This window comes from Rutilus rutilus (genome assembly GCF_951802725.1).
Source record: "Rutilus rutilus genome assembly, chromosome: 10".
In the NCBI taxonomy this organism is placed as follows: Eukaryota; Metazoa; Chordata; class Actinopteri; order Cypriniformes; family Leuciscidae; genus Rutilus; species Rutilus rutilus.
Genome location: NC_140215.1, coordinates 32,729,236 through 32,746,056, shown reverse-complemented (window position 1 = coordinate 32,746,056; position 16,821 = coordinate 32,729,236). Strand labels below are relative to the sequence as shown.

At 38.8% G+C, this 16,821-nt stretch overlaps 1 protein-coding gene across 4 annotated transcripts in view; it reads right to left on the bottom strand.

Moving 5' to 3' along the window:
* kalrna (kalirin RhoGEF kinase a) overlaps positions 1-9,851 on the bottom strand; it is a 230,372-nt gene extending 220,521 nt beyond the window's left edge. For all 4 annotated transcript variants that reach the window (XM_084421559.1, XM_084421561.1, XM_084421558.1 and 1 more), the window contains exon 1: positions 9,635-9,851. In XM_084421559.1, coding sequence (XP_084277685.1) covers positions 9,635-9,701 — 67 coding nt within the window. In that variant the 5' untranslated portion in view covers positions 9,702-9,851. The remainder of the gene's footprint in view (positions 1-9,634) is intronic.
* Between the last annotated feature and the right edge of the window lie 6,970 nt (positions 9,852-16,821).

The following is a 16,821-nucleotide window of genomic DNA, read 5'->3' as shown; positions in this document are numbered from 1 at the left end:
TCCCTACAATAGTTGACTGATATATTTTGCTTAAGGGAGTGAATGAAACCGAGTGAGCGAATTTGGAAACTTATCACACTTTACGATTTATCTTGAACTCTGTCATGGAAACTATCTATAAACCTTAATTAAATCTTATTTTTAATCAATTAAAAAGGAATTTATACCTGTATGGTATTACGCTGTACCCACATTGGAACAGTGGTTTGGAAAATGGATGTAAGCATGATTCAGCTGCGGGCAACATATTCTGGTCAGAAGTTGGAATTAATTCAGTGCGCAACTTTCACGGTGCATTATGGGTATTCTATAGCCATTGAGAGTACATCGGGGGTGTTTCTCAATACTCAAATTGATGTTTCCTTGCTCCTAGTCCATGACCCGGAAACTGATAGAATTCAGCCATCTTGAAGGACATCTCAATTCCCTAATTGCACAGCGATGAGGCGAGGAATGAGTCATGAGCGAGGATTCACAGGTGTACCTTTCCCTGGCATTCAAAAAAAATGAGAAGCACCCCGGTTGTACACTCGTAATTGTGGTGCATTGTGCGATTGTGTGAGTGCACTCAATAACGTCCACTATGTTTTCGGCTGTGCCCACAACTAGTACCCTATTTAAGGTTATAGGGGGTGATTTCGGACACATCCCGTGTCAGATCACTGCTGAGGATGGAGATGAAGATCGTTGAATAAAGGCTTGAATTTGGTTCTGTTCCTCAAATGGATTCTGAAGATATTACAGCATAGAATAAAAAACCTTTTTAATTTTTTTTTGCAATTGTCATTGTTTGATTCACAGCATATTTATATGCCTTTATTGTCCCACTCAAACAAAATAATTATTACATTAAGTAATGGTTAAACATTTACAGAAATGTTTTTCATTTTAAGGTTTTAAAGTTTATTTTTGTTTAACATCATGTAATTCTTTGAAACATAATTATTTGCACCAGGAATCACACAGAACAGAATGATAGGTCATAATTTCAAATTGAGTCAGCTGCATTAAATAAATGCATTAAAGTCCCCCTGTAGTCAAAAATGTTATCCCTTAAAATTCTATCACCAAAATTACATATTTAAAAGTTTTTTTCTTGGAAAAAAATTCTTCATGCCTTAAAATAGATTAAATGTAACTCTACACCCTTGCCTCATTTAGAATATGCGGTGCTATGAATATGCAAATTAGCCACGCCTCCACTCACTCACACCAGCTCAGAGATCCACTCGTTGACGATCACACGTTGACCTGATTGGTTACAAGGTAGTTTGTGACGTCAGAAACACCAGCGATTTCAAACCGTGTTTTTGAGACTGTCTTTGGTTCACTGCAGTTTGAAGGAGAAAATACTCAGCAATGGTGTCGACTTATGAATTTACACATGGTTTGTCTTAAAGCATTTTAAAAACACCACATATACATATAAACAACATTAAAAGCTTGATTTTCACCACAGTGGGACTTTAAATAATATAATTTATCATAAATGCAAAATAATCAACTGACCGATTAATTCCATGAATTCAGTATTACATTAAATAAGAATTCATAAAACATTTGTTTGTCTGTAAATTTGCTGATACATAAATAATTTAGATGCTGTGAGTATGTCAGTATGGTATTACGATATGTCTATGCAAACATGAGTAATTGTAATTGTATAAAACATACATACAAATTCTCATGAGATTATGTTGGCATGTAGCATCACAGAATTGGGACTAATTGGGACTTTTTACCCAGAGTTAAGAAAACCTTCTATAGAGTGCATGGTTCATATCTCGAGTGTGTTGCAAAACAGCCAGTGAGAATTTGTGTCAAGAATTATTTTTTATTCTTTTGCTGATGTGAAAGTGTGAGACAAGATGATTATTTAAACCAAGTTGTGTACTGACACTGCGAATATGCAACTAAGAATGTTAACCCAGGGTTTAGGATGACCAAGGGTTAATTATTTCAAATATGAAAAGCCCTTATAGGGTTAACCCAGGGTTAAGCATAATGTGAAAACCCATTATGTGTTCTTGAGCCAATTATCAGCAAATCAGAGTAGCCATGAAGTCATTTTGCTGCAGCTCTAGTGAGTACTTATAGGCGACTGGCTTAAAATGAGTGTATATTAAAATAGGAAAAAGTGTTTTACCACCTTTTAAAGAAAGTCTGATTTTTCATTAAGCCAGCATGTAGGTGAGAAATGCAGTTGAACTTTGCAGGCGTAATCTGCCACCACGCATCAAAAACAAACAGAATTAGCTGTGAATGGTGAATGGAGCAGCATCTTTATCAGTGGAGCGCAGATGCAGACTCACAGGTCTCCAGGGAATAGTTCCCTCAATCCATCTAAAAGCCTCATTCAAAGCAGAGGATCAACTAATGAGATCTGACTCCATTAGTCTGCAGTGCTAAGTGTCCGTCCATGCTTACGTAGCGCAGGAACAGACAGCGGAAATGGGGATCCCTCTCACTAAACCTCATCTCCCTCAACGTCATATCATGACACTTTAATCCACTCAAATCTGTTCTCACTCGCACCATAAACCCACCACCTCAAACCGGCCAATTAGCCATCTGCCACACTACAACTGTGAGTGTGTAAGGGTTGGGGGTTACTTAGTTAGAGTTAATGGAAAACTAAAAAGATAAAACTGCCCAAGAAGTGACTTAAAATTGCCCAGGGACATTTGGGGTATCCCCAGTTGGAAAAAGTGTGTGATTACTTAGCAATGTTTGTGATTTCATTGTTAAAGTTCGACGACAAATGCATCCCCAGAAGTGAGTTTGGGAGTACTATTTGGGAAAATGTGGGCGGGGTTTGTGTTTGTGTTCGTTTTTTTCTTCTTCTTTTTTTTCAGTACAAATATCTAATCATTCTTAAATCAAGATACATTTACTTGAGAAGAAAATAACGTAACATATTTAATGTATTTACGTATTTAACGTAACTTATTTAAAAGTCTTGTTTTTATGCTTAAAACAAGAAAAAAATATCTGTCAATGGGGTAAGAAAAATAAACTTAATTCAAAGGGAAAAGATGTTTATTTTTCTTACCCCACTGGCAGATATTTTTTCTTGTTTTAGGCATAAACTCACTTTAATATGTTCTTCAGAAAACAAAACTTAATATCTTGAGTCATTTTGTTTCTCAAGTAAATGTATCTCGATTTTTTTTTTTTTGTACTGGAAAAGTAAGATCATAATATTTGTAGTGTTTATATAAAAACAAGAAGTCTAGTGTGTGTATGTGTGTGTGTGTGTGTCAGCTACACAAAAGTGTACATGAGAGAGGTAGAGAGGTAAAGACATTAAAGGGATGGAAAATGCAAACTGGAAAACCACAAGAAATGAAAGGCAAAAGAGGTGATGTGGCAGACAGACACACGCTGGCCGTCAGTGGAGTGTATTGTGTGAGCTGATGCTGGAGCATCATGCTCTATTGTTCTTCCTCACACTGGAGCCCACGAGCAGGGCACAGACAGTGTGGTGTGTGTGTGTGTGTGTGTGTGAGAGAGAGAGGGGGGGAGGGGTGTGCACAAATGAACGCACAAACACACACTTTGGCAGAAAGCCAAGGCTTTTTCCAGCACCGGCTGTGCATGTCTCTTGCTGTGTGTCAGTCTAATCAGTCTGAATCAGACTGTGGCATTGTAGGATTTATCAGCAGTTTCCAGCCTTGTCTCATGCACACATGAACTACAATCATTCAGTCAAAGCATACATTTTACAATTTATTTTGAGAATTGTATTCTCTCTCATATTCTCACATTCTGTAATTGCTTCATTTTCGTTTTCATGGACTTTTAGCTTGTTTCTCAATATTTCCTGTGTTTCCCTCCAATTGTCATGGTTTCTAGCTTGGGTTCATTTGTTGTCATGGTGATATCCACCTGTTCCTTGTTCAGTTAATTTGTTGTCTTGTTGCCCAATCAGGCAATGGCTGTGTCAGAAAACTGATAAATGCTGCCTTCGGAGGAAATATTGCAAGGTAGGAAAGCATCAAGGCCCGTCCAAATCCAATGTTAGCTTCACTTCCCGTCTCCTGAGATTCCTTCATCTGATTGATTTTTGATGAGTTATCTTTGATGAGTTAAAGCAATGTAAAAACATATGTTGTCATAACTTAATTTTTTTACAGTGTAGATGTACATTTTTGACCTAATGAGAAATTGCTATTGAAGTCATTACAAAATTGCTTAGTTTTCAGCAAAGCTCACTCTATTTTGCTGTAGATCATTAAACCATTACACTGCCTCAGAGGTCTGTCCGAAATCAGTTTTGTGAGGAAACTTTGTGCGTAAACGCTGCCTGCGAAGTCATTTAAATTGTAATTGTAATAATATTTCACAATACTAATGTTTTACTGTATTTATAATCAAATAAATGCAGCCTTGGTGAGCATAAGAGACTTCTTTCAAAAACATGAAAACATTTTAACCTTAACATTTGCAATGTATATATATTTTTCATATAACAAAGGAATTATGTTGCTATTTTTGCCCTTGTATATTTTTGCCAACAAGACATTATGTCAATAGCAGTATTATAAAAGTCACTGGCCAACTGGCGAGTACACTTTATTTACTTGCCAAAGCCAATTTCCACTTCTCTCTTCTGACTGCACTGAGTGGAAACAGATCCCGATCTGCCAAAAACCAAACCAGGACTGCACCATGAGTACAGCATCACATTTAGAGGATAGAGGCTGATTCATGAATGCTTTAAGAACAAATCATATGGTAAGAGACTCCAAAAACACATTTAATATGTTGCTCAGGAGATACCATCCCTGCAATTCATCAGCTGTTTATGGTTCTTATTGCCCTGGATAAAAGTATATACTATAGGAGAAAAAGATAGTAGAGTAATAGGGCTCATAATGATCTACATGTCACACACTGCATCAATTACATCATAAGGAAATGATAAATCAGTGTAAACTGGATCATTTACATTGTGTGTGTCTGTAAGAGGCATGTTGGGTTTCCATGTTTTATGGGGATATTCCATAGACATAATGATTTTTATACTGCAAAAATGTTATATTCTGCCCTCTTTACACTAACCCTACCCATCACAGAAAACTTTCTGCATTTTTACATAAATAAAAAAAAAAATCACATAGTATGATTACCCAAGACCATATTCTGGTATTACTATCTTTGAGGGGACATTTGGTCCCCACAACATAGGGTTAACCAGGACCACACAAACACACACACACACTTTACTTCAGTGAAAAGTTTAACAACGGTTGGTTGTCCATATTATAGTCACGGGTTCATCATAAATCTTCCCCATTAGTGGCACATATTTACCAAAGATTTGCCAAAAAGATGTTTGCCATTAGTTGCAAAATGTTCATTGTTGCCAGAGGTTTTCAGCAAATCCACAGTACTGGAAAAGAGCAGCAAACTTCTGCCAGACATTGACCATGAATTAACAACAAGTTTTTGCAGGGGTCACTGTCTGCAGTGATGAATCAGATCATTTGTTCAGACAGTTTAGTCAATATCTGCATCAGTTTCCATAGTAATGACATAAGCATCAGAACAATGTCAAGAGACGTAAGAGAGCATGACATCTTGTTGTGATGCTAAACTACAGAAGCAGACAACATACAATGTACAACACCATAAGCATCTGTACTTATATATACACTCATATGCACTTAATCACAATTTATTACATAGTGAAAGCTACATGTGAGTGTACATGAGTGAACTGAGATAGACAATACTGCACTTTGTGTATGACGTTAAAGACATTTACTTGAAATTGGATCTGGAACTGTTTATTTCCAAAAATCTGGAAATTCACAGTTAATCGGATTTCAAACCACATACAAATGTGGTTTGGATCGGGTTTGTACGATTTTTTTTCTTTCAGTTTCAGTTCAGACAACAAACAACTAAACGGATTTGAGTTGTATATGCCAAGAAATCAGACTTTTGCGGCCTACTAAACAAAGCCTTAAATAAACCCTGTCAAAAGCAGACACTTCCAACCCGGATTTGCAAATAATCTTCAAAGCCTGGCCAACCTCCGCCCAATGTATTGATCAGATGACTGATTAAGTAATCAATTAACAACCACCTTAGAGAGGACAACAGAACCCAAATGCTTCACAAAAAAAAACAACGGTTGCATTTCAATGATCCGGTGTTGTAAGTCAGTTACACACAGTCATATACTGTTTAATAAGCAGTGCTAAAGAGGTCTTCAGAAGCAAGTAACAGCTTATAACAGGAAATATAACAAAGGAGGGGTCCAAATATGACAATCAACACAATTATTATAAGAGGAAAGAGGTTGTTCTCTCATTTTGTTCTCTCAAGAGCACTCTATCCACAGCAGTATGTAGTATGGAGGTTAATCCAACCGTAAATACTGAATACACATGCAGTGAGTGAGCCATGTGGCCGAGGGTATAAAAACCTCTTCAGATTGCTGAGTGTGGTGCTTGTGAATGGATTACTGTTCACTCAGCCACGTAACGTCTTTTCTCTAGGAGGGCAAACACCCACTACAACTGGATATGGCAGAAGAAAGAAGATTTATGGTCCTATTCACTCTGTCCCTGTCTTCCTCCATTATATCCTCCTGACTTTTTGTTGGCCCTAGGGGCAGGGGCTGCCAGGATGTATCTGTCTGTCCATTGATGACGGCCGATGGCCATGTTCTGCAGATGTCCTCACTTCCACTGGGTAAAACCACAGTAAAAAGCCCCTCTGCTACACCAGACCTCTAAACATCTGCAAATCATTGGCACTGGAGATCTCAAAACCAATACTCTGCACAACTCAACAATGTCTTTATGATCATGCCTAAAAATAGCCTGCTTTGTTCTTTATTTGCTCTGAAGTTGTAGGTGAGAAGAAAGCCTCAGAATTGCTTATACATCGGCATGGAACTCATTCTGCACCGATTCTGCTACAGACATGAAGGATATCTAAATCATGCAGCTTGTTGAAGAGGTTTGCTCTTTCTTTGTGGTTGGACTTACTTTCCAAGCAGATGAAAAATCCCATCGACATGCATATGAAGAGTTCAGATGCAAAAGCCTCTAAGTGCCATCTGAAATTTTCTTCTAGAATGATCATTTTTATTTTAAGTTCAGTCATTTCACTTAAATGACAATTAATAGGTCATTTTCATTGCCATTTAAGTGAAATTACTGAACTTAAATATACGAGCTTGATAAAAATTATCATTCTAGAAGAAAATTTCAGATGGCACTTAGAGGCTTTTGCATCTGAACTCTTCATATATTGATGGAGGGATCAGAATATTCATTATCCAACTCAGTATCTCATGGCAAATCATAACTGTTTTACGTTTTGGTGAATTGGTGGTGAATTCATATGAATTTGTACATTTTCGTACGATCTGCTTACACCCCGATGATGGTTATGTTTAGAGGTGGACCTTTTTTACTAAAAATCATTTTGTCACACAATGAATCAATACACTCTCAGAATAAATGTGCAAGAATTGTAAATTTGGGGTTACAAAAAATGGCTTGTCACTGGCTAAAAGGGTCATAAGGTAAGAATTGCTACCTTAAGGTACTATTATGCAGTTTTTAGGGGTATAAAAGGTACAAAGATATCCTTTTAAGGTTACTGCCCCAATGACAACCCATTGTACCCCTAAAGCTACAATTTTTCCACATTTTTGTCTACGAAAACACCACCTTGTAAAAATAGTTTTGTTTCCCCATGAAATGTGGCCACCTAACACACTTTACACCACACAGCAACGTCATGGCAACCAACAACAACACTCTATGGCAGTAAAATCCACATAAGAATGAAGGAAATCTTAGAAAATGTAAAATCTCAACTGAAAAAAACGCCTGTGGTGACATTTTTGCAAAATGATATTACATTTCATCTTGAAATAAGTCTTTATTAATCAATAATCTGCCTCTGTAATCATAATTTTCTGTGATATTGCCTCTATAATGTTCATTTCAGCTGGAAACTGCAGTGATTTGTATGTATTGGTATGTGTTTTCTGTTTTGAGTATTGCAAAAATGTAGGCAGAGAGGCACATTTTTCCAATGTGTTGCTACAATCTAGTTCAGTCTGTTTATATTTCAGTTGTTTGTGGGTTTACTCTGAGACATGGTTGTTAATTCTCAGACCGTCAGATCAAAAACTGAGACATTGTACACACACTTCCTCCAAAAAAAAACTCACCTTGAACCTCACATTGATAAGACCGAAAGAAAGGCAGCACAGCTGTGAGGTTGAGCTAACAAGTGGGAGAACTAGTTTGTGTTTTGTGTTATGCCATGTGTACATGTGTTAGCTGTTTGTGTGTGCGTATGAGAGACTGAGCATAGTGTACCCGCATCCTGACCTATAGCCCACTGTGTAAAGCAGCAGGGTTTATGCATCACTCCTCAACAGGGGTCTCACAGCCTGGACCACTTACATAAACATTAGCATTTCTTCCAGCCATTTCCTCTCTAAAACTCATGATACAAGGTCTTGCCACTATGCTGACCCAGTGTCCCCTTTTAAATGTCAAAGGTTGTTGTGAAATCATTGTTTACATATGACAACTGCCCTCAACTCAACATACACATTCTTAAAATTAATGTTCACTTTGCAAAGACAATAAGAACAACATAAATTGCATGGATGCATGTTACAAGTAATTTGCTTGTTACAAATGTGTATGTGGCAATCATTTTAGAATTGCCAGACCCAAAATCAACTCCTGACTCCATGGCCTAAACTTCCTAATTTAAAGACCAATAGCTTACAGAATAGGTTAATTTTTAAGCATTTTAGCAATCAAAGCCTCCATCAAACTGGGGTTAAACATACATTAAACTTCTTGGCACATCTGACAAACACAAGCGCTGTTACACAGATGACACGTATATTAAGAGTGGAGTGTTTGAAATTAGCTTCTTCCCAATCACTGTACCATGAGCCCAGCATGAAGCCCAGTTAAGCATGAAAATGACCGTGATTTGACACTTAACAGACTAATACACAAACCAGCCATTTTGTGTGCATAAGAACAAATGACCACAATCCTGATAAATAAGGCATGAGAAGTTATCCAGCAGTTCTATGGTGCTGTTCAGGAGATATGGAATGGGATGGGCTGGCTTTTCAGACTACACGACTAAAGCTCAGTGTAGCTGTCAGTCAAAGCAGGATAATGGCACTAATGCTCAGCATCACCCATCACACAAACCTGGACCTCAAGCATCCTTAAACCATAATACTCTGATTTATCCCATTAGCCAGCATATTTTTCTTTGATCTTCTATTGAAGACTATCTCTTTCTCGATTCAGTTTCAAAACAAAAACTACATTTCCAAGCTGCTCCAAATAAATACAAAATAAAAATAAAAATGTAATACATTAAAAAAATACTTATTAACCTAATAAAATACATTAAAGCTATTTGAAATTTGCAGTGCAAATACATTAAAATGATCAATTGGGAAATTAAAAAGTAGCCTAATAAATTACGAAGATAACAGAGATAAACCCCACGAAGAAAGAATGGAAAGCAACACTATATGTGCGCTATTAATTGTCATAATTAACCAAACGCAGGCCTATCTATAGAGATCACTGTCTCCCCATCTCTCCTCTCATCGTACCTGTTTTGAAGAACGCATCCGTGTCCGAATCAGTGGGTCCGTCCTCCGCCGCTTCAGCAGGATTCATCTTTCCTCTCAGATCTCACAAATCAAAATAACGAGAAATATATCCAGATTTAGCGCTCCATCATCTCTATATTTCTGTGTTTTGACTGCACAGCCCTCGATCAGAGCGACAAAGCGCAGCTCTGCATTGCCTTCTATTGTCTCCAGATGCGCCTCTCCTCCTGCGATCGCTCCTTTCGCTTCTTATGAGTCGGTTCTTTTGAACAGGTTCGCCAATTGGACTGATCGATTCGTTCTCGAGACTAGTTTCGGTCTTGTACGATTCGAAATGAGCCCTAGAGCCGGTGAACACAATCCTCAGTGATTGGGTTTTCTGTTGATTTGATCAGTGGGTTTGGAAAGTAACCAACCTTATTGTAGCCGAATGTGTGCAGGAAACATGTTTCCAACTTGTGCGTATGATGACATAATGTGACATACAACAAAGAGACTGGTTTTAATATTTTATTGGAAACATGAGAGACAGCCAAAAGATGTGCAATAGACGACCTAGGCTATTTCTGCAGAAGTAAACAATAAGAGAATGTTTGTCTCAGTCGTATTTCCAACTTGCAAAGATAAGTAGGCTATGAAAGTAACTTCATGTTGCATGGACATTATCAGCAAAGTGAACTACTAGAACACAACACATCACAATACAATAGCCTACATACGAATGAATGTTAGGCTACTTAACAGTATAAATAAATACGTTGCATATTGCCATGTAGGCCAACTTAAATGTTTAGAGCTTTTTAAAATGTCAGGGTATTCTTGAGTGGGTGTGACGTAAACGAACCGATGAATCGTTTTGGTACCGCCTCATTGAAATGAACTGTTCGAAAGAACCGTTTCGCGGAAATGAGTCGGACCAGCTCAACACAAAGCGGCGCGCAGCCTGTGTGTGTGTGTGCGTGTGTGTGTGTGTGTGTGTGTCAGATGGGGATGGAGAGAGCTATCCTGACAGTGAAAGGTGATGATGTCATGAATTCTGCATAATGTCATGAGCTTGTTGGTCATTCTTTCCCTCTCTTATAAATATTTTCTTTAAAAAGTTAATGAGTTATTTTAGAAACATAAGCACACTCATTTAGATGGCCCCCCGGAGCGCCAGAGACTGTGTGGAGTGTAGGCTATTTTTCTAACAATAGAGCATAGCCTAAGTGTGTGTGTGTGTGTGTGTGTGTGTGTGTGGATGCGTGTCTGTGTGTGTGGGACCTCCCTCTGTGACAAATCACGCCCTCATCACTCATGCAGTCTTTAGGCTATTAAAGAATCCCAAAGCTGCTGGGACATATTACCTGTTTTCATAATACAGTAAATAGAGAGCACGTGTGCATCCATATCCTTTTAAACATAGACGGCAATATCCGAAATACTTGTCCTTATAGGGAATTTTTTTTGGTTATAAAGCAGTGGATGTTTTTTGAGAAATGTTATATTATTGGCAATGTGATATTCGGATGCTTTTTATTTCGTACCCCGTGTTCTACCTTGTTTTTACATTAATCAGCCTTGACAGTTTGACAGAACTGCAGCCATTTTTGGTTGTGCAATAAATAAAATATATAAATAAATTAAAAATATTTTCTTTAATACATTTGAATATATTATTTGTTATTTTTGATTATTTAGTGATACAGTTTGTTTCTGAGATTCTTTCGAACCAAATGACAAGCAGAAAGGTAAAAATCGAGGATTTACTGCCCCCTGGCGACTGCCACACAATATCACAACTTAAATAAAATATTTTCAGTAGTTCATAATGGACCCAGACTTCTGACAGGCAGAACTACATTATCCGAGACATTGTGCACCTTGTTTTATTTTTATTTTGTATGTTTCCAAGGACATTTAGACTTATGAAGTGTATGGATAATACAAATAATTAAAAGTCCTGCTTTTAGCTCTTTGTAGAACAATATTAAACACAATTCTCATATTGAACTAATATTAGCTATGTTTGCTATATCCACCAAACCTTTAATTAGAGAGCATATGAACCTATAAATGATCTTTCTCCCTTTATTATTTCCCTGTCACTATGTAGTTCTTTTTTAATTTATTTATCTATTTTTTATTGATTGATTATATCTGTCACGAAGACAAAGAGAATGAACTAGAATAATCTTTATTTACAAATACTCAGGAAAACATTGGAAACGCAACCACAAACAAACAATATCGGACAAAATAAGAAATGAAACTCAGGGTATAAACATAAGGAACAAAAAAAGGGAACTAGATGAACACAGGTGAACAGAATCTAATAATCAGTGATTAACCATAGCAACAAACTAGAACGTGAACTAATATGAACAGGCCAGTGGGAACTGAGCAAACAGAGTGAAAACTAAACCAAAAAAGACATTCTTCTTCATAATTGTTTTATAATCATGTCTTTAACACCTGAAGTAATTAAATGCAGTCTTCTTAATTTAAATATACATACATACAGTGTATCCTTTTTTTAATCAGGACCAAAATGAGAGCCCCCTTGTGATTACTCCGCAAACATCTCTGCTTGGAATTTTGATTCCAGTTCTTCCTGTTACCATGGACTCTTTTGGCAGTGTGTTGAATGTGGTGTGTGTGTAGTTAGTGGACTCTAAGCGGGCACAATACCAGCTTCCTTCGGCCACCCTACAGGCCCCTGCAACTCAAATATTCAGCAGATGGTTAAGCTATGTAATTGCCAGAATTACACAACTATGTCATACACTTGGAGGACTAGAGGCGAAATCTCTGATAAAAGACGGCAATGCTCAAATAAAAGGAAAATGTGTGAGTGATATACATGTTATTTTTAAATTAAAGAGATTTTTTTGAAGCCGATGGACTTCTGGGAAAGTTATAAGGATGAAATGAAAATTTTAGTGCTTACCTTTCTTTCTTTACTACTTTGGTTTTCTTCAGCAAACCTTTGTAAACATTGCAACACTGTGTTTGTTTTAAGAAAAAAAAAGTGAGAGATGAGCGTTGGTGAACAGAAGCAATGACATGTTTATGGCCAGGTGTTGAGGAATGACCGTACCAAATTGCTCCCTAGGTGAGTTTAGTGTTATTGGGTGAGATGGTCAGAGCAGTGAGCATGGAGAAGTGTTTCATCAGAAACATGTGCTCTCTTTTTCTCTCACTCTCCCCTTGATAGTTTCTAATCATGTCCATCACAGCAGTCTTGCCATAGTGTGTGTGAGAATGTGTAACAACTTACTCAGAATTGAGCACACAGAATCTGTCGACAGACTGAATGGTTTACTCCTCATGTTGCTCACCAGCTCGTTCAGCAAATAAGGACTAATTGCCTTGTTGATGATGGCTGATGTTTTTTTTCTTGCGGAACAATATTTCTTGCCAATTTTAGAATCAGGAAAGCATTCTTTGAATGTGATCTGCAAAGGCTAATGGGATATTGTGGCTGACCAGGGTCACTGCCACTTTGACCTCTGCCCTTCTAACCAGTAACAAAATGATGAGTTTACATCTGAGATAAAATATGTGCAAATGCATGGCCAAAGCACACGTATGAAGAGATTGCATTCAAATTATTACCCAAGTGTCCAGATTCATCTCTTCAGCCTTCGAACAAAAAAATCTATCTATTTTTTTGGTACTGTCAAGGATTTTGTTGTTGTTGTTGTTGTTGTTGTTGCAAACTTCACACCAAAAGTGAAATTCAGTTGTTCCTGGTTTAATGAAAGTCCAGGCACTGATACATTTGGAATTGTAAGCAGTGGCCCCTGATTTAGCCTTTTTATTCTGATTGACTGTTGGCTCTGTGCTTGTATCTTCCTTTTCCTGCTCCTCCTCCTCCTCCTTCTCCTCCTCCTCTTCCTCCACCAGCACCTCATCATTCAACACCATCAATTCTTCGATGTCTTTCTCTACTCTTTCCTCTAAAAGGTAAAGGCTAGGTTAAAAACATGCTGCCTTAAAATGACATGGTAGCCTAATCGTAACCCAGGACATCTCCAATAAAATTACATGCCTAGATTTTCCTGTGCTAACATTGGTAAAGCCTGGTTCACACAGCAGGATATTAGCCCAGATTCACCCCTTCCGACAATCTTAAGGATGCTCCGATTATCGTAAAATAATCTGATCAGATATTCCTGCCGTGTGTGGTGTGTTAAGACTGCTCTCGTCTGCTCGGAAGGACGTCGGGACCGCTCCGATCTCAAATCGGGGATATCCAACATGTTGGATTTTTTTGGCCCGATTTCTCCTTGTGTGTGGTGTCCCCCGGGAACAAACGAGCACGCAGCCTGTGGACTGTGGCGTGTAGCCAATCAGAAAGCGAGGTGACGAGGCGGCGAGGAAGCACCGGGAAACAAAATCAAAACAGCCGGCGGCATGGCGCACCAGAAAGTCCAGTGGACGTCGGAGATGGAGGACCAACTGATAACGTGGTTTTTTTTCCGGTTTAAAACAAACTATAAACTATCGCCACTGCATCCTCGTCGTCCGACATGATTGTTTACTCTGAAGTCACGTTTGATCTCGAGGGATTTTGCGAGATTTCCCATCTGACCTGGGAATGCTCGGGAGTCAAATCGGTTCATGTGTGATGTGTTGATTTTGCCGTGTGGCTGCGCACCACACACTGTAAGACCAAAACGGTTAGACCCGTGATTTTTTATCGCCGTGTGTGGGGTCTCTCAGATTCTCTCACAATTTTAAAATCGTCCTGTGTGAAACAGGCTTTAGATAGGTTCATATTTTGAGTTGTGGTGAGGTAGCAAGTGGAGGGCACACTGTCCATCTTTTAGTGATGTTACGTATGACACTGAAGCTTCGATGTGTGTATCACACATGCGACACAATTTCTAGTGAAGCCCCGTATCGGGGTGTGTATTGGTTTACTAAAGTCACGTGATCGACGACAAATGAAGCCTCACTTTCTGTCCAAACGTGTGCGCGTTTCGCTTTGGGTGTCAGAAGGCTCGAACCCCAGATCTTATTTAACGAGTCATTGTTGGCTCAGTCTGGTTGATGGGTTTGTGAGGAGAGAAAATGTATTTATTTAATGAACAAGTAAAAAACAAACATGTAAGGCTTTTATTTGTACACATTACATTGAAACTATGGAGTGTGTTGTGGTTGCTTCATCTGCCAGAGCTTCTAACACAGGCTTCTGGCTGCTTTATTTTAAATAAGCACCAGATGACGCTGTTCTCGACACTTTCGAAGCTTTGAATCTTTTCCCGGAACAGTCAGGGGAAAGCCTCAGTGATTCATGAGGCTTCATTTCCCCATCCCTACCATCTTTTAATGAATAGCCTATTTTTATTGAGCAATTAGCTAGCCCATAACGCACGTCAGACAACGTTTGCAACTATAGTTGAAGTCTGTACTCTCGGCACACAGACTGATTAGGCAAGGCTACGTCTGTACTGACAAGGCACACCATTTTATTATCTGCTTACCTTGATTGTCATCCAAACTTTCAAACACGCGTCAGTGGGCTCCGACTCTGAAGCATGCGCCGAACCTATGTTCTGAACTCTCTCTGAACTTTTCAAAGGCAACTGACGTATCAGGTGTAGGGTTTTCAGCGAATCAACGATCAGAGAATACTGCAGTGAGAACGCTGTAGGCAGATCTTACAGCTGTGGGCCTTAAACTCCTCTCCTGTCATTAATACGCTGTGGTCTAGTCTAGTCATCAACAGAAAATTAACGGATTGAGAGGGGAGAAAAATGGATTTTGGCGTGACATTTCTTGCGTGTGCGTGAGAGTGTGAGATTGATGCTGAAAGCGTGAGTGTCACGCCAGATGTGTGAGAGTTGGCAACCCTAGAGAATCCAAATGCAATGATTAGACGAACAATTCTATTATTGATTGCTATAGGAAGTGAAGTTTCAACCAGTATTGCCTATTGACCAATAGTCTTCTGCATTCTGAAGCATTTTAGTGAAATTGTGTCCTCTAGTGGTCATTTTAGGAAGTTACCACTTCAAGCCTATTAACAGAAGATCCCTTTAGTTACCTGCGACCAAATGTGTTCTGAATGCCTGTAATGCCGAGTTCACACTGCACAATTTTCAAAGTAGTCGGGTCACTGTTCTTTTCACACTGCACGACTATCTGGGGTAACGTTCAGTTGCTGCTGTGTGTACACTGCATGATGCACCGACGACAGTTTCACACTGGACTGAGTTCACACTGAGTGGCTCAGTGGTTCATGTAGGTTTTCTACAAACTGGAAGGTTGGTGGTTCAATCCCCGGTTCCACCTATCGAGGTGTCCATGAGCAAGACACCTAACCCAGCTGCTCCTGACGAGCTGGATGGCGCCTTGCATGGCTGACACCGCCGTCGGTGTATGAATGGGTAAATGTGAGGCAATATGTAAAGCACTTTGGTGGCCATCGGTCAGTTGAAAGCGCTATATAAATGCAGTCCATAGATGGCCATGCCAGAATAAAGAGGTGTCAAAGGTTTGTCGATTGACTACAATAAAGCATGAATGGGCCAGTTCTCCTCACCAGACATTAGTCATAGACTGTAAATGGGGGATTACAGTGCAATAACATATTTGATTAGCATCTTATCAGCCTTCTCTAAAAAAACTCCCCTGACATCATCTTAGAAAATGTATATACAATTCATAGTTTTAGAGATATCATCCTCAGATTTGAAATGAAGCATGACCACACCAGTGGCTACACTGTGGTTGTGGTTTTAAGTTGTCTTTTATATCTCAATATTAATAAGAGTCTGATTAATTCTGAGTCTTTAAATGTAAACTGTCAAGAGTTGGCTTTCTAAATATATGTTGGTTATGTGTCTATTCAGAATGACTTTTTATTTTGGGTATGTAATGTATGCCCCACTTGCCAAAATTGGGTCTGTCTGGTAAGGGGTTAATGCCACAAACTTTAAGCTGAGGATAACATAACTCTAAGGCTAGCTCAGTCGGTAGAGCATCAGACTTTTAATCTGAGGGTTCAAGTCCCTGCTTGGGTGAAGGTCAGACAGTTTGTTGCAGACGTCCCCTAATCACTTGTTGTCCTCTTTCCAGCATTTGAGGGGGCTGTTCATCCTCAGCTGCTCACATCCAGAAAAGAATACAGCATCTGACACACTGGCAGGAGTAGCCGAGCGGTTAAGGCGATGGCCTTGAAAACCATTGGGGTCTCC